The 18,252-nt window shown below is 53.5% G+C and overlaps 1 protein-coding gene across 1 annotated transcript in view; it reads right to left on the reverse strand.

Moving 5' to 3' along the window:
• LOC144932731 (cAMP-dependent protein kinase type I-beta regulatory subunit-like) overlaps positions 1 to 18,252 on the reverse strand; it is a 94,684-nt gene that overhangs the window by 35,692 nt on the left and 40,740 nt on the right. Inside the window, exon 6 of the mRNA XM_078857119.1 lies at positions 5,787 to 5,945. Coding sequence (XP_078713245.1) covers positions 5,787 to 5,945 — 159 coding nt within the window. The remainder of the gene's footprint in view (positions 1 to 5,786; positions 5,946 to 18,252) is intronic.

An 18,252-nucleotide genomic window follows, 5' to 3' on the forward strand; every position in this document is an offset into this window, starting at 1 on the left:
TCAGGGTCAGAATCGAACCCACGACCTCCTATAGACCAGGCGAGGTAGTTAACATCTCCTAGCCACCATGGCGTCTGTCTCGCCACTGGGTGGGGTTGTGCGGGCCGCAATGAAGGTTCAGGGACACCCAACGCCTCGCGTGACCACACGTGCGTGCAGGCTTGTAAAGATATATACCACGCAAGCACGCACGCGCGCGCACGCAAATGTACAAGAACATACAGCAACACACGTGTATCACTTATGCGTACAAAGACAAAAATCCCCCCCCACCCCCGCATAGCCTTAATAGACTTTTGGGGCAAGTGCTGTTAGCGAGTAGCACCTATGAAGGCGGGCACGGCACATGATGGGTTGGGTGGCCAGCACCACGCCCGGCCTCCTTTGTCTCCCTCGTGGCCTTGTTGACACACTGCACCAGGTACTCATTTGAGGCTGAGTCGACCTAGGGAATGCCCAGGACCGGTTCAGGTATTCGTCACTGGTGGTGGTTGTGAGCGTGAAACTCATGCATATGTACACAGTTTCAAACGCACACATGCACTGACTGTGCCACATGGACACACACACAGGTACACGGGTACACGTGTACAAATCACACTGCCACACCCACATACATACGCAAATATATACAGCTACGCAAAGAAACGACATATTGCATTTAACAAGCTGTTGGGGCAAGTGCTGTTAGCGAACACCTGCGAAGGTCGTAATGGTAAACGGTAGGTGACCAAAATCATGCTCAGCTGCCTTTGTCTCCCCAGTGCTGATGTTTACGAATTGCACCAGGTACTCATTAGAGTGCAGATATCCGCCACTGGTGTTGGCTGTGAGCAGGAATCGTTCTCCACACACACAACCCTTATACTCACACTCCACACACTCACACCCCCACAATCACATCCCCAACTCCCCACACATTCCCCACACACTCACCCCACAACAACAACCGCCATTCGCCACTAAGTGGCGGTGATGTCACCACGACGCTTGTGCCAGGCTATGTGCACGTTGAGGCCACGTGAAGCTTCGAACGCCCGCTGGCAGGAGGTCACAGGGCAGACCCAGATGCCACGGGTCGATCGACTGAGATGACTGGCTGATGCACCACCTGTGCCCCCTACTCTGCCAACTTGCTGTGCTTTAGCCACCCGGCGCTCTGCTCGTTGTTGTGAGCGTCGCTCCTCCACCCTCCGTTGTTGTTGGAGGGCGACTGCCTCCAACTACCCAGTAGCGTCCTTTACGAGCCTCCTCCACAGAGGCCGATCTTGACACCGCTGGTACCAGTCATCGGCAAGTCCACTCAGCTCCACGTCCTTCTGTAACACATCACTCCATCTTTTCTCCAGCCAAAGCCGCGCCCGTTTAGCCCCCTCTATCTGGCCGAACAAAAGCTGTTTAGGCATGCGGTGACTGGGCATGCGGGCTATATGACCCAGCCAACGCAGCCTTGCATGCCGGAGGAGCTCACCGATGGGACTTTGTCCAGATCTTTAAAGGATTTGTGAGCTCCTCACACAATCCAGCCTGGTTAAACCCAGGATGAATCGTAAGCCGGCAAGCCTAAATGTTTTTAACCGTTGAAGATGCTCTATTAGGGGGTCCACGTTTCGCAAGTGTAGAGAGGAAGGGAATAACCGTGGCCGAGAAGACCTGAAGCTTCGTGCGGAGCGACAGACCAGGTAACTTCCACACAGCATTACGCAGCCGATGAAAAGATAATGCTGCTCGACTGATTCGGAGTGCGACCTCTGCTGTCAAACCGGAGCCGGTCATGAGCACACTGCCCAGGTATGGGAAACTCTCCACTCTCTCCACAACTGCCCCATCACTGATTGGGAGTTGTGGGGGTGGAGTGTCCGATGGCACAAAACACCCAGGCAGGTGCTTAGGCCCTAGTGGGGCCGACGGCAAGGCCACTCCCTCTCAGTGGCAAGCTGCAGGTTCAGCAGCAGCGCCTCCAACTCCTCCTCTGAGTGAGCAGCAATTACCAGATCATTGGCATACATAACGTGGTAGACCAATAGGGAGCCATCCCTTGACCGCACCCGGGCATCGATCAGCCTCCCATTGTATCTGGACCAGATGGAAATTCCTCCGGTACTACGTGGTCGAAAAAGATGTTAAATAATCTTAATTTTGGAGCTTTCGTGACTTCAGGAATTATTCTTTGGTTCTTTCCGTAAAGTCACGTATAAAGATAAAATAATAAATTAAATAATAGCATACTACGACGTTTCGATTGCAACACAAGCAATCATCATCAGGTATAAAAGAAATAGCAACAAAAATCTAACCAGAAAACTATAGACAGACATATAAGCAGACAGACATCATAAAGATACACAGAGAGAGAACACGTATCGGCACAAAGAGAGAGGTCGTCTCTGTGACGGGGCTTTAAATATAGAGAGGGGGCGGGAGCGGAGAGAGGGAGGGGGCAGAGAAAAAATTAGCATGTCAATGAGTGGACAACGACGTGGTACGGTACGCAAGCTTGAAAATTAGGAGAAAGACACACTAAAATTAAATAACCTAGTAAAATATCGAAATGTAATGTAATGCAACACAGAGAGTCGGTCAACACACAATTAACGCATAGCCCGGTTGATTACGTATTTCAAAGATTTCTAAGTTAGAATTTAAGTGTGAAAATTCCAAAGAGAGGACCCAGGCAGAGAGAGAAAACAAAAAACCAGAGAGAGAGAAAAAAGATAAGCTTAAAATTTCCCCGTAGAAGTGGTTCAATCTTAATTTTGGAGCTTTCGTGACTGCATGATGATTGCTTGTGTTGCAATCGAAACGTCGTAGTATGCTATTATTTAATTTATTATTTTATCTTTATACGTGACTTTACCAAAAGAACCAAAGAAGAATGTTAAATAATGTGGGAGCCAGAGGATATCCCTGTCGCACCCCAAGGTGACAGGGATTACAAGGTTACTTTTTTGATGAGTTTAAAAGCGATTTGTGATCGCGGGCCATTGAGGCAGACTCCATCTCCTCAGCAACCCGTGACCACCACCCATCCTTGCAGCGCCTCACGGCTCTCCGAACCTCCGAGCGAAGGCTGCGGTAAGCCTCCTCATTCTCTGATGTGGGATGCTGTAAACGATGAGAGTGGGCCTGTCGCTTTTTCTCAGCCAGCCTGAATACCTCTTCTGTCAGCCAGGGTCTCTGGGGAGGCCTGGATCATGTACCCAAGGCAGCCATTGAAGATGCATGAGCCATAGTCCTAAACCTCGCCCATTTCCCCTCGACATCTGGAGGAGTGGGGGATGATGCCAATCCCAGCCGCAAGCGATGATGAAATTCTCGCTTGAAACTTTCATCAGCTAGCTGAGACCATGCCACTATGGGTTTGAATGGGTCCTGGGTGTACACCCACCACCAGAGTGGAAGAATGGCAGGCGCATCTTACAAATGACAAGTCGATGGTCAGTGGGCAGATAAGCTCCACGCCAGGTCCTGCATCCGCTGTTCCGTCACTATGTAGTCCAGCAGATGTTCTTTCTTGGACCCGGAATGCAACCATGATGTTGTGTGGATGCGCTGATGCTGGAACAGCGTGTTGGTAATCACAAGCCCATGGGCTGCACAAAAATCTAGCAGCCTACTACCATTGTTATTGAGCTGATCTGGTCCATGCCTTCCAATTACTCCAGACCAGGTGCCAGCATCATGACCAACTCGGGCATTTAAGTGAAAGGAGGTCGTAGAAGGCATCTGACTCATCGGCCTTGCCTGCATCCCTCCACGGATGTTCGTCCTCGCCTCCGGTTGATGGGAAGGTGAGCCCAAAGTAGCCTGGGGCTTACCGCTTCCCACACCTAACCGCCACGCTCCCACACCCCCTTCATTCTTTTTTTCCGAGGAAGAGCCACTCCGTGTTTTTTGGCAATCTCCTGCCCCGAGTAGAGGACTGTCCACCCCTCATGGTGGCAGGAGCCAGAGCCGGACCACCGGACCTCCTGAATACCACAGAGATCAAGGCGGTATCGGTCCAGCTCCCGACAGAGGAGTTGCAGCCTAGTCTCCGCAGTGAGCGTTTGAACATTCCACGTGGCCATCCGCAGTGGTTTTATGTTGTTTCTGGAGGAACCCCGATGGTAAGGATTCAGTCTCCTGGCTCCGTCAAATGGGGTTTGGCGAGGAGATGTCATCAGCGCCTATCCCCCCGGAGCCTCCGGCACAAGCTTAATTAAATTTTTCAAACGTGGTTTGGTGGTAATTAATTGAAGGTGGAGGGGTTACCAGCCCTTCGCACCCATCCAGAGCCCCCATTTGGCCGTTGTGGTGGTTACAAACGCCATGAGGGGAAAGGCCAATCTAAATTGGCCCTCCCACCCACGGCACTGCCCACCACAGCGTTGCCGTCCGACACCGACAAGGAGGTAGGGGGTTGTTTTTTCCGGACTCACCCCACACACACCTCGATACACACACATCCTACACACACACCCTACACACACCTCCTACACACACACATACACACTCCATGCACGCACTCCCCGTGCCCCCTGGGTTGTCGAATTTCGCACCAAACTCGTACTACCAGAACGAGGGCTCAACTTGACGTGGCCTTCATGTTCTCCCCCGTTTTATTGATTTATATTTTTGTGGTTGTCTTTGAAACGACATTACAATTTTTGTCTTCATCAAGTGTATGACACAGGTTGAAATTGTTTTCTCTCGATTCCAGATCCACCACCTCTCCCCCCTCCCCTCCTCCTCCTCCACCTCCTCCCATCTCCCTCTCGACAGGAGAGCATCATCTTTTTTATTCATGCTGGAGGAATCCGATGGGCTGTGAAGCTCTTTTTCACAGGTATCCAGTCAAAAAAACAGGTCTTTGCCTTCAAGGATCTCTTACCTTACAATGGGCCCTCAGCTATGACGTAGTTTTGCATCCAACGAGGCTGCTGATGAGACAGTGGATGTCTAAACCGGTCGGGGGTTTTGCTTGTGCTGAACCAATGCCGCTGTATGAACTCCGACCCAGAAGGCTGTGTGGCTGACAGGATGTGTAACGCACAGCTTGAGTGTTGACGTGGAGAGACAGGGTGTGTGCGTGTGTGTCTGTGTAAAGGATGCGGCGTTGTTTTGTGATCTTGACTGCTGTGTCATCATCGACGGCAGCCGAGCACAACCGAGGGAATGAACTAACACCCAGTGGGGAGCGGTGGCGCAGCGGTCAGCGCGCCGCGTTACGAACCCGACGGCCCGAGTTCGATTCCCGCTGTCACGGCCACCAACACCGGTGACGATTACATGAACCGGTCCTGGGCCTCCGCTAGGTCGACTCAGGCTCCAATGAGTACCTGGTGCGGTGTGTTTAAAACATCGCCACTGGGGAGACAAAGGGGGTCGGGCGTGGTGCTGGCCACCCGTCCCCACGTGTGCCCTGCCGGCCTTCATAGGTGCTACTCGCTAACAGCATTTGCCCCAAAAGTCTGTTTAGGCTATACGGGGGATCTTTGTCTTTTTTTTGGACCCACTCACCGAGCGGCCCATCACAGCGAATCACCAGATAACCAGCCCTAGAACCAACCAAGTAACCAATACAATAACTGATCCGATAACTGACCCTAGCACTGATCAAATAAATCAACCCATAACAGACCGAATAACTGACCCCGATTACCAATCCGATAACAGCCCCCCCTATAACTGCCCCTATAAAGGACCAAATTAATGATCACCGACTCTACAACTGGCCGATTAACTGTCCAATAGCTGACCCGATGACCGGCCCAATGACTGCGCGGACGAGCAGAGCGACCCACCATGAGGATGCGGCGGTAGCTGTCGCGGTCGATGCCCCACAGCTTGAGGTCTGTCTTGGCCTTGACGGTGGCGGCGCGTGGCGTGCCGTAGATGAGCGCCAGCTCGCCGAAGCTGCCGCCCTCGCTGATGTTGGTCACCCACTCGTTCTTCACGTACACCTGTGGAGGCGGCAGGCAGCAGGAATAGCAGCAGCAGCGGCCGTGAAACTCGCCGGGATTTTTGTTTTACGCAAGCTTTGACAAAAACAAGCGGAGAGGTGGTTTCAGCTGACAGGTTAGCGGAGCCCTCGCTGTGCCAATGGGCTCTTCGCTACCGACAATGCTACATACACCATTGGTACCTCATTTGCCAGTAAAAAATATGATAATTGTTTTTTTACCCTTTTATCTGGCAACAAAACTGACACCTTTTTACGATGAGTCATGTTTGCATAGACCACAATACCTGCAGTCATAATGCAAACAAAAAAAAGGTGTCAGTTTTGTTGCCAGATAATAGGGTAAAAAACCAATTATCATATTTTTTACTGGCAAATGAGGTACCAATGGTGTAAATGCTTACCCGAGCTCTCATACTCTGATGGTGCATTGTCTTTGAGTTGTGCGCCTTTTGCCGTCATCTGGTCCAACACCATGTGAGACTAGGCTCTAAGGAAAGCTGTCTCGGGTGTGGACCAATCAACTTCAAGGACGGTGCATACATTATCAGAGTTGTGTGTTTTACTTGCAGTATGACTGCAGGTATTGTGGTCTATGCAAACATGACTCCTCGTAAAAAAAGGTGTCAGTTTTGTTGCCAAATAAAAGGGTAAAAAAAACAATTATCAATGCTACATACCCCACCATCCTATCCCACGATCAGAGGTACACCTGCCCCCTTTCATCGTGATCAGCGGACATCTCCCCCCCCCCCCACTTCCTCGTATCCCCCGTGATTGCCGCTGCCCACCACTAGGGTCTCTAAACGATGGAGCCTCGCCGGTCCGGTGGGGGAGGCGGCGCTGGCCCCAGGCCTCGTGGCCGAATTGAAGTTTGACCGTGACGGCAGAGACTTGGGGGGTAGGAAGGGGGCTCGCTTGGGGGAGGGGTGAAGGGAGCGGCTTCAACCAGGAGTGACCCCGAAGAAGGGGGGCTCTCAGTCTTGATTTGAAGCTTTCGTGACTGCAGGAATCCATACTTTTTGGTTCTTTCGGTAAAGTCACGTAGATAGAAAATTAATAAATCGCAACACAGGTGAGAAGACGGTCGCTTGTGTTGCGATCGAAACGTCGTGATCTATGAAGGAACCAAAGAGTAATGGAGCTCTCGTTTGGAGACTTGGGGCCGAGAGAGGAACCCTCGTGGTTGGCGTCACAGGGTGGACGCTGCTAGAACGCACAGGATTGGTTTGCGCACCCACGCTGAAGCAAGCAGTTGACATTGGTGTCAGGGTTAGAGCTAGGGTTAGTTAGGGTTAGAGCTAGGGTTAGTTAGGGTTAGAGTTAGGGTTAGAGCTAGGGTTAGAGCTAGGGTTAGTTAGGGTTAGAGTTAGAGTTAGGGTTAGTTAGGGTTAGAGCTAGGGTTAGAGCTAGGGTTAGAGCTAGGGTTAGAGCTAGGGTTAGAGCTAGGGCTAGAGCTAGGGTTAGAGCTAGGGTTAGAGCTAGGGTTAGAGCTAGGGTTAGAGCTAGGGTTAGAGCTAGGGCTAGAGCTAGGGTTAGAGCTAGGGTTAGAGCTAGGGTTAGAGCTAGGGTTAGAGCTAGGGTTAGAGCTAGGGTTAGAGCTAGGGCTAGAGCTAGGGTTAGAGCTAGGGTTAGAGCTAGGGTTAGAGCTAGGGTTAGTTAGGGTTAGAGCTAGGGTTCGAGCTAGGGCTAGAGCTAGGGTTAGAGCTAGGGTTAGAGCTAGGGTTAGAGCTAGGGTTAGTTAGGGTTAGAGCTAGGGTTAGAGCTAGGGTTAGAGCTAGGGTTAGAGCTAGGGTTAGAGCTAGGGTTAGAGCTAGGGTTAGAGCTAGGGTTAGTTAGGGTTAGAGTTAGAGTTAGGGTTAGTTAGGGTTAGAGCTAGGGTTAGAGCTAGGGTTAGAGCTAGGGTTAGAGCTAGGGTTAGAGCTAGGGTTAGAGCTAGGGTTAGTTAGGGTTAGAGCTAGGGTTAGAGCTAGGGTTAGAGCTAGGGTTAGAGCTAGGGTTAGAGCTAGGGTTAGAGCTAGGGTTAGAGCTAGGGTTAGAGCTAGGGTTAGAGCTAGGGTTCGGGTTAGAGCTCGGGTTAGGGTTAGAGTTAGGGTTAGTTAGGGTTAGAGTTAGGGTTTGAGCTAGGGTTAGAGCTAGGGTTAGTTAGGGTTAGAGTTAGAGTTAGGGTTAGAGCTAGGGTTAGAGCTAGGGTTAGGGTTAGAGCTAGGGTTAGAGCTAGGGTTAGAGCTAGGGTTAGTTAGGGTTAGAGCTAGGGTTAGAGCTAGGGTTAGAGCTAGGGTTAGAGCTAGGGTTAGAGCTAGGGTTAGAGCTAGGGTTAGAGCTAGGGTTAGAGCTAGGGTTAGAGCTAGGGTTAGAGCTAGGGTTAGAGCTAGGGTTAGAGCTAGGGTTAGAGCTAGGGTTAAAGCTAGGGTTAGAGCTAGGGTTAGAGCTAGGGTTAGAGCTAGGGTTAGAGCTAGGGTTAGAGCTAGGGTTCGGGTTAGAACTCGGGTTAGGGTTAGAGTTAGGGTTAGTTAGGGTTAGAGTTAGGGTTTGAGCTAGGGTTAAGGTTAGAGCTAGGGTTAGTTAGGGTTAGAGTTAGGGTTAGAGTTAGGGTTTGAGCTAGGGTCAGGGTAAGGCTGCAATGCATATTTAGGGTTAGAGCTAGGGTTAGGGTGAGGTTGCGCTGCATGTTTAACCCCAGGTCTCGGGGTGAGAGGTCGCATGCCCGGTGAGCTCCATGGAATTGTCTGAAAAGCTTTAGAAGGGCAGAGCAGAGGGGCAGCAACGCGGAGCGGAATAGCCCAGACCCCTCCTTGAAGCTCCGCATTACGGCCGCGGCTCACGTGTGTGTGTGCACGTGTGCGTGTAGTGTAGCGGTTATCGTTCGATTCCCACTCACAGCCAACACTAGTGACGATTATATGAACCGGTCCCGAGCCTCTCCTAGGTCGACTCAGTACCCGGTGCGATGTGTAAACATCGCCACGAGGGAGACAAAGGCGGCCGGGCGTGGTGCTGGCCACCCACCCCCTCGTGTGCCGTACCGGCCTTCACAGGTGCTGCTCGCTAACAGCACTTGCCCCACACCGCCGCCGCCGCTCTGCGACGCGCCAAACAGGCAACGCGACGACGTCTCTAAACCAGCCCACGCGCTCGGATCCGTGGCGTCTCCTCCTCTCCTCCTGCTTGTCCGTCGGCCGCGGTGTAATTCTGCGCGGCGCTCGGGAGGCGCGCTCACGCGTGGCCAGGTCGAGCGAGGAGATCGAGAGGTGAGAGAATCCGTCGGGCCGGCGGTTGTGGGGGGGGGGGTCACTGCCGTTACTCTGCTGCGCCTGTGGCCACAACAGAAGTTTCCCTCTGCGTAACCCCCTCCACCTGCCCCCCCCCACCCCCAACCGCGTCCGTGACGGCGCTCACTCAGATTGCTCGACACCCGGGCTCATTTAAGCTACGCAAAGTGAGGTGCAAAGTGGTCTGCCGCCGCGATCACTATCCCATTGGGGGGGGGGGCAGGTGGGGTGGGGGTAGTGGAGGCGCGAGGAAACCCGAGATGATAATTACGGAAAGGCATTCTGCGTCTGAATTTCCCTTTTTTCTCGTCACTCAGTGGATTGTTGTTGTTGTTGTGTGGTTTTTCTTTTCATCGGGAGTGATTATAATTCGTGTGCGTGTGGAGCGCGCGAGCGTTTGGACCCCCGACCCCCCCTTCTCAGCTGGACCGGGGGAGGGGGGGGGGAGTTACCTCGTTTTGTTTTTTCCAACTATCCAGGCGTGCACTGGAAAGTTGGAATTAAGGCTGTGGCTTTCCCCAATTGTGCGATGCTTAAAGCAGTGTTCTTACATTGCAAGGCCCGCGGGGCCACCGGCGGCCTCTGGTGGCCTGTAGTGCGGCCCTCCCCCGACAATACGACCATTGAGAGTTGGCGAAATTGGCTCCCCTTCTGGAAATTAGTGAGGAACACCGGCTTAAAGTGACCGACGGACGGATGCAAGCACAGGCACGCACAAAAATCCCCTGTTGGGGCAAGTGCTGTTAGCGAACACCCATGAAGGCCAGCGTGCCACGCGAGGGGGTGGTGTGGCCAGAACCACGCCCGGCCGCCTTTGTCTCCCAAGTGGCGATGTTTGCACAGAACACCAGTTACTCATTTGAGGCTGAGTCGACCTAGAAGAGGCCCATGACCGGTTCAGATAATCGTCACTTGGTGTCGGCCGTGAGCGGGAATCGAACTCGGGTCTCCAGGTTCGTGGTGCGGCGCGCTAACCGCCACGCTACCGCTCCCCTGAAATATAACGACACGCCACAGACTCGCACCCATTCTGCAGCCCACATTATCACGAAGCGCAAAGCGCGATCACTCGCAGCGCATTTGACCCAGCAAGCATCAGAGGCGACGGCATCAAAAACGGCATCAGCAGCAGATAGCAACGGCGGCGGTAGTGGCGGCGGCGGCAGCGGCAGCATGGAGCCGTCTCGCGAAAGTGAGGTTTGCGCCCCGTCCGTCCCCCCGCCTGTCAGGACGCTGCGATGGAAACACAGACGCCACTGGGAGCACGCCCAGCGGAGCGCGCCCAGCTGTCAAGAGGGGAACCCGGACCGTGTCACCCGATAGCTACAACAACGGAAATAAATAAATAATGATCACCCCCTCCCCTGCCCCTCCGCCCCATCGCGGTTTCTAAGAAGAGCCTCTTGCGGCCTGTGACGCCAAAGCAGCCAGCCGCAGAACAAGAACGGGGGGGCGTGGGCGGGGGTGTTCGGTGGTGAAGATCGCAGCGGCAGCACCAGGTGAGAGAAAGATCAATCGTGCCCACAGTGGTTTGTGGTCTGCCAAAAGAACTCGCCGAGTTCGCGGCGTTTGGTTCACGGCCATGGCTTGACGAGACAGAAAGACGACGACGACGCACACTCGCTGATTAAGCGACGCGGCTCTTCCGAGGCGCGCTCGACACCGCGAGCGTTCGTTAGGCCCCCCCACCACCACCGCTCGCCTCCTCCCCACACCGAACCCCCTAATCCGACCGTCGGCCACGATGAGACCGCGAGGCTCGGAGAGCAGCCGTGGAATGCCCGGGGCCAGGACTTCTGGCAATTGAAAGGGCGAGTCCCGAAAAACGACACAACTTTACGCCAAAGTGTCATTAGTTCTGGATGGTCGTTACGAGCGTCGTCGTAACCCACCCGCCCCCGCCCCCCTTTAAAGGATGGGCGGGGATCAGCTGTTGCATGAACGCTTGCAACCCGAGTTGGAAAGCGTTAAGAATAATAACGAGGGGAGTGGTGGCACAGTGGATTGTGGCTCTGCTGTGAGAACACGGCGGCCGGAGTTTGATTCCCAGCCGTGGCAAATATCTGAAGCAGCCCTGGGCACCCTCCCACCTTCGCCAACCGGCACCGATCAGCCTGGTGAAGTATGGTCACACAACCCCCACGTCAACGTGACGTGGCGAGGCCTTCATCCAGCAGTGGATTGACAAGAGGGATATATACTGATACATTAAGGGATGATGATAGGGATGATGATAGGGATGATGATGTTGTTTATGACGATGATGTTGTTCATGACGATGATGGTAATGAAGTTGTTAATGATGATGATGATAATGGGTGCTGATGATGATGCTTATGACGATGATGATGATGTTTATGATGACGATGTTGATGGCCAGAGTTGGGCTGTGACGGATCCTTCAACTCGCAACTTTGGGTCGGTTCGCATGAGGATGGAGCGACAGGTGAAGGAGCGGAATTCCACCGTAGGGTCGTGCGAGGAGGAGAGGACTGAGCCAAGGAGGAGACGGCGACAGGGAAACGTGTCCCATCGTGCAGAATAACAAAAAATCTGGGCCGGATCGAGAGGCACGCAGCTCCTGGCAGCAACATACGCGATGATAGAGGCGGCGCATTAAACACTGTCTGCGTAAAACACGCACAGAAAAAGAGGCACCGCATTACCCGCGCTAACACACACAGACACAGACACACACCACACTTTTCCATCGCCACGTCTCGTCATGGAATCCCGCGACCCACGATGACCGCCGGGGGCCTGGCGGTCACGGTGGCGTGCTCGCCCGCTCGCCCGCTCGCCCGGACGCTTGCCTGCCAGCATGCCCGCTCGCCAAAAACTGCCCGGGCATCCACTCCCCGTTTGCCGAACTTCGCTCACTCGCTCGCCCGCTGTACCGCTCGCCCAGCAATGGTTTCGCGCGCTCGCTCGCTTGCTCACGGTCACTCAGAACTAGCAGCCCCCATCTGGGTCTTGACACGGTCCGTGTGACCTCATTCCTGTGTGTGTGTGAGTACGCGCGTGTTTATGTGTGTGTATGCGTATGTAGAGCGGTGGTGCTGTGGTTCGTAGCGCGCTAACCCGAGTTCGATTCCCGCTGACGGCCAACACCAGTGACGATTATCTGAACCGTTCATGGGCCTCCCCTAGATCGATGCAGCCTCAAAGGAGTACCTGGTGCAGTGCATAGTAAACATCGCCACTAGGGAGACAAAGGCGGCCGAGTGTGGTGCTGCCCACCCACCCCCTCATGCGCCATGCCAGCTTTCATAGGTGCTACTCACTAACAGCACTTGCTCCAACAGTCTGGCAAAGGCGATACGGGTAATCTTTGTTTGTGTGAGCTCCTCACACAATCCAGTCTGGTTAAACTCAAAATGGATCGTAGGCAGGGCCAGCCTGAATGTTTGAAGCTGGCGCAGGTGTCCCTGAAAAGGGGGTCCACGTTCCACTAGCGTAGAGAAGGGAGGGAATAACCGTGGCCGAGAAGACCCGGAGCTCCGTACAGAACAACAGGCCAAGAAACTTTCACGGAGCGTTACGCGGCCGATGAAAATATAATGCCGCTCGATTGATCTCGAGTGAGATCCCCGTTGCCAAACTGCAGCTGGTAACGAGCCACTGCCAAAGTATGGCAACTCTTGCACTCTCTCCACAACTCGTTCCATCGAGAGTTGAAAGGGTGGAGTGTTTAATGAGATAAAATACCCAGCTAGGTGTTTTGGTGGGGCTGATGATGAAGCCCCACCTCTTAGTGGCAGGCTCCAGATTTAGCAACAGGGCCTCCAACTCAAGAGTGAGTAGCAATTACAAGATCAATAGCATACATAACACAGTTGACCGGTAGGGAGCTATCCCTTCACCGCACTACCTGGAGACAACAATGTGTTGTAGTGTAGGGCCTAAAAGACATCCCTGTCACGCCTCTGTGGAGGAGGCTCATGAAGGACGCTTCTGGGCAGTTGGAGGCAGTCGCCCTCCAGCAATAACAGCGGAGAGCAGAGGAGCGACGCTCACAACAACGAGCAGAGCGCCGGCCAGCTTAAATCCCGCAAGGCGGCACAGTAAGGGGCACAGGTGGTGTATCGGGCCCCTCCTAAAAGAGAGTCACGAGACTCAGTGGGTGAACATGCCATTGGTAAAATAATATAAAAATGCTCGTTGTGTTGATAGGACTGGTTTCCACCATCACAATGCGGACCTCCCACCGCTGGTGAACGCAGAGCCACGATTAGCGATGAGCTCCACCCCAGATTTGTAGACACGCGAATCCATGTATACAGCGTAACCTTAAGAACCAATATTAATCAATGAATCAATATTGATCAATTACCACGCACGGTACTTTTTTTGGGCAGGTAAGATTCCGATTTTCATGAGCCCATCGAAATTGACCACTCTCATCGTCGTCATCGTCATCACCTCCCTCTTTGTGCCATCGATGAAAAATAAAATATCCGCAGCAAAGAGCCTTCAAAAACATACCAACCCATCCACTCATAACCACTGCCACGACCTCCACCACGGCTGGCACCGACTCGCACCTGGGTCAGAGCCCAAGAAAATCAAATCTGCACAGACATCAATAACGCGAATGAAAAGTTTACGCGCGCACACGGCTTTGGCAGCGGCAGCAGCAGCAGCCACACGGCGTCACGTCACACAATCGCTCGCATTCCAGCCCCGATCGCCCCGCTTGCACAACACACGCACGTGCATGCGCACAATCGTCGGAGGAGTAGACGTACGTCGCGTTTGGCAGAATTCGATCTCTCTCTCCGCCCTGCTTACCGACTTAAACTCAACTTTTTTTATTTTGCGAGGTAAGGCCCACTAAACTATATAGCTCTTTTCAGAAGCGACCTGGCCAAATACGATAGATCAACGAAGTGGCTTATCGTGCGCAAATCTATAGCAGAAGTCAAATACTCTGAATGCACGTCGATTTTAAATGTGGAGGAGAAAAACGGGAAGACACGAAGAAAAATCCACGCGACCACGGCGAGAACATGTGAACTCCAAATATACAGCAGGCGTCAGGGTCGGGATCGAACCCACGACCTCGTGCATACCGGGCGAGGTATTTAACATCTCCTAGCCACCGTGCCGCGATCCATCTCTTTGGCTGCCGCTCCGATCGTCGCTTTCAACCGTGTCGTAACGTCGTTACGTTGTTTTACCAGATAAAGCCCACTGAGCTATAACCAGGCATCAGGGTTGGGATCGAACTCACGACCTCCTGCATACTGGGCGAGGAAGTTAACATCTCGCCACCGCGGGCACCCTTCTTTGCAAAATAAAGAGCGTCATGCCTTTCTCAGCGACAGTCATCATTGACTAGGCCACAAGACCACCACACTCGCTACACTCAGGTTCATCTCACGTGGAACGCTTCCCACCTCCACCAACCCACATTGACCAGCACGGTGAAGTATGGTCAAATAAACCGTTCGCAACCATCACAGCGAGGGGGGGCGAGGGGGCAGGGTGAGGCCCTCATCCAACAGCGGACTGAGAAAAAGGGGGCTTGGCGACCCGAGTTCGATTCCCGTTCACGGCCAACACCGGTGATGATTATCCGAACCGGTCATGGGCCTCCCCTAGCCTCAAATGAGGACCTGGTGCAGTGTGTAAACATTGCCACTGGAGATACAAAGGCGGCCGGGCGTGGTTTTGGCCACCGACCCCCTCGTGTGCCGTGCCAGCCTTCATTGTTGCTCGCTAACAGCACTTGCCCCTACAATCTGTTGAAGGCGATACGGGGGGATCTTTGTCTTAGTGTGACGGAGGAAGTCTGGGATTTGAAGTCGGGATATCAGAGGCGCTGGCTCGGCGCCATAACACAGCCATTACGAGCCCCCTGAGGTTGAAAGGGAGAGAGGAAAGAGAGAGAGCGAGGAGAGAGAGACGAGAGAGAGGAGGGAGAGGGAGGGAGACACTCTGTCCCCAGGGCCCGAGCCCCGATCCCAGCAAGCGGTGGTGGCTCGCTGGCTCCGACCGATGGGCATTAGCATGAGCACCCCATCAGTCACCCCTGCCACCTCTTGCATAATCTTATCAGCTCATGAATCTGTAATTAGCAAAATGTCTTCCTATTCTTACCCCTCCCCACCCACCGCACCCCCGCCCCCACCTTATTTGCGTCGTTCACCCCTTTTGTGATGACACCGTTCCGTTCTCGGGGCTTTCTGTTTTGTTTGCGCTGACCGCGGCTGCCACGCCACCACCGCCGCCGTCGTTGTCGGCCCGCCCCTGATGCGGGTGACAACAGTGGATGCACTACGGAGAGACTACCACCTCCTCCCCGCCTCCACCCCCGGTCTAATAGCCCGTCTAACCCTCGCCCCACCTCCCTCATAAGAACGAGGAATTTGCAGTGCTGGCCAACAGAGAAAAGCAAAAATAAAACTATTTTTTATTTTAGCAGGTAAGGCCCACTGAGATATGTAGCTCTTTTCTTCGACAACCGCCCCGGCCACGAATGACAGCGCAACCAAGTGGCCGATCATCACGTGCAAATGTATAGCAGTAGCCAAATACTCTAAATGCGTGATGTTGATTCTAAACGTGGGAGGGGAAAAAAACCGGAGGACCTGGAGAAAAATCCACGCGACCACGGGGAGAGAGAACGTACAAACTCCAAATACACAGCAGACGTCATCGTCGGGATCAAACCCACGACCTCCTGTATACCCGGCGAAGTAATGAAAACCTGGCCACCGTGGCCCTCTCGCTGAGGTGTGGGCCCACGTTGTTGTGCGTCTATTCGCGATGATGGGACGCGGCGATGATGGGACGCGGTGATGATGGGATGTGGTGCTGGGACGCAGTGACCATGGGACGCGGTGACGATGGGACGCAGTGACGATGGGATGTGGTGCTGGGACGCAGTGATGATGGGATGCGGTATGAGTTGCTATGCCCTGCCGTGCTGCTCAGAGTGGAAGCAGTGGGAAAACTGCGGTGGATATAAAAAAAAGGCATTCCTGGCAAAGTTCGGATTTCGGCTGCCAGAGGAGCAACTCCAGCGCGAGACGAACAGCGCAGGGCTCGCTCACTCACTCACCTACTCGTTAGCTCATTCACTCATTCACTCACCCGCCCACTCACTTACTCGCTCACCCACTCGTTAGCTCATTAGCTCGCTAACTCACTCGTTCACTCACTCGTTAGATCATTAGCTCGCTCACGCACTCACCCACTCGTTCACTCACTCACTCGTTCGCTCATTCATTCACTCACCCACCTACTCGTTAGCTCATTCACTCACCCACCCACTCACTCACGCACTCACTCACCCACTCGTTTGCTCACTCACTTACTCGTTCTAAGACTCGCTTGTTCATTCGTTTGCTCGCTCACTCACCATCTCACTCACACACTTGTTCAAAGGTTCGCTCGCTCACTCGTTCATTCGTTCGCTCGGCCACTCATTCACCGACTGACTCGCTTGCTCATTCACCCCCTCACCCTCTCGCTCACTCGCTCGGTCCGTCGCAGCAGGCTATGTGTTCTGCTGCTACCCTGCATTAATGCATCTTCACGGGACACCTGGTGGACTGTTATGAGCGTAGTGAAGAGGTAATTAGTTTAAAATTATTGCACTTTCAAAAATTATACAGAGAGAAGCAGCGCATTCCAATCGTGAGGTCATGAGTTTGAATCCCAGCCAGGGTTAACTCATCCCAATTGTCATCATTATCATCATTCTCAGCCAATGACCAAATCATCTAGGACCTCATCAGATCTCCAAAGCTAATCAGAGTTGAGAGTGGATAGCCCTTGCATGGGCGACCACCAAGCGCAACAGGTTGATGGGAGTGGTGGCACGGTGGTTAGCGCACCGCTGTTGGTACCGCTCAGTACCAGCACCGATGAATATCTGAATCGTCGACTCGGCCCAAATCGAATATCTGCCGCTGCGTGTAAATATTTCCACTGGGGAGAGACGATGGGGGCCTGGTGCCGTGCCGGCATTCACACTAACTAACGGCACTTTCCCCAACAGTCTGTTAAGGCTATACAGTGTTGGGGGGTGGGGGGCCTTTGTCTTTTTGGCATTAATGGATGCGTGCATGCGCGTGCGTGCGCGTGCGTGCGAGTGCGCGCAATGGAAAGCTATCCGTGGTGAATATATCTCTCTCCCTCCGAGTTCGCACCGCTAGTAAATTGACGTAAAACAAACGGGCCTTCCAATAGCAAAGGGTCTATCCCCCTAGGCCCCAGACTGGCAGGCCAGGTACAGTGTGGGACACGTGATGCGATCCCAGACTCCCAGGCCCGAATTCCGATAACGGCGTCCGTATCGCGGGCAGCAGCTTGGATCTCGCGTCTCAAACTCCTCCTCCATTCCAATGCCCCCCAACCCACACCTCCTCCTCATTTCTCTCTCCCCCCTCCGCCTCTCCCCCCCATCACCTTCCACCCACCGCCTTGGCCAAGGTCGGGTCTCACTCGCTCTCACTCTCTCTGCGTCTCTCACACTCACTCCGCCGCGTTCGATTCAATCCTATCTCCCGCCCCCGTCCTGGAGATTTCTTGGCACGACTGGGTACCCCGTTAGCTCACATCACAATGACTCACTTCGTTCTGCCACAGCAGACGCACTCTAATCGCAAGTCCGTCACAGTCCGGCAACCTGCGGCTCCGGAGCCGCGTGTGGCTCTTCTAGCGACTCCCGCTTCGTCACCGTTATTTATTGAGGACCCACCGTGTCGTATTCACCACGTTGCGTTGCGGCTCTTCAAATGTTGAGGGTGTGTTTCGGGAAAAAAATGGCTCTTCTTGTTGTTGGTGGTGGTGGTGGTTTGGTTGTCGACACCTGGGCTAGGCCACGACTTCAATTCTAGGACAAAGCCAACCCGAAACTCGAAGCGCGATCATCAGCTTCATACGAACACAATGAAAGCCTCACCCCTGACTGTAACCCTAAACATGAATCCGACTCTAACCCCAATGCAATCGTGGACTTGAATTCCAGCACAAACCCGACCCGACCCTCAATTCACAATCATCAGCTCCGACACGCACAATAAA

This window comes from Lampetra fluviatilis, chromosome 5, assembly GCF_964198595.1.
Source record: "Lampetra fluviatilis chromosome 5, kcLamFluv1.1, whole genome shotgun sequence".
In the NCBI taxonomy this organism is placed as follows: domain Eukaryota; kingdom Metazoa; phylum Chordata; class Hyperoartia; order Petromyzontiformes; family Petromyzontidae; genus Lampetra; species Lampetra fluviatilis.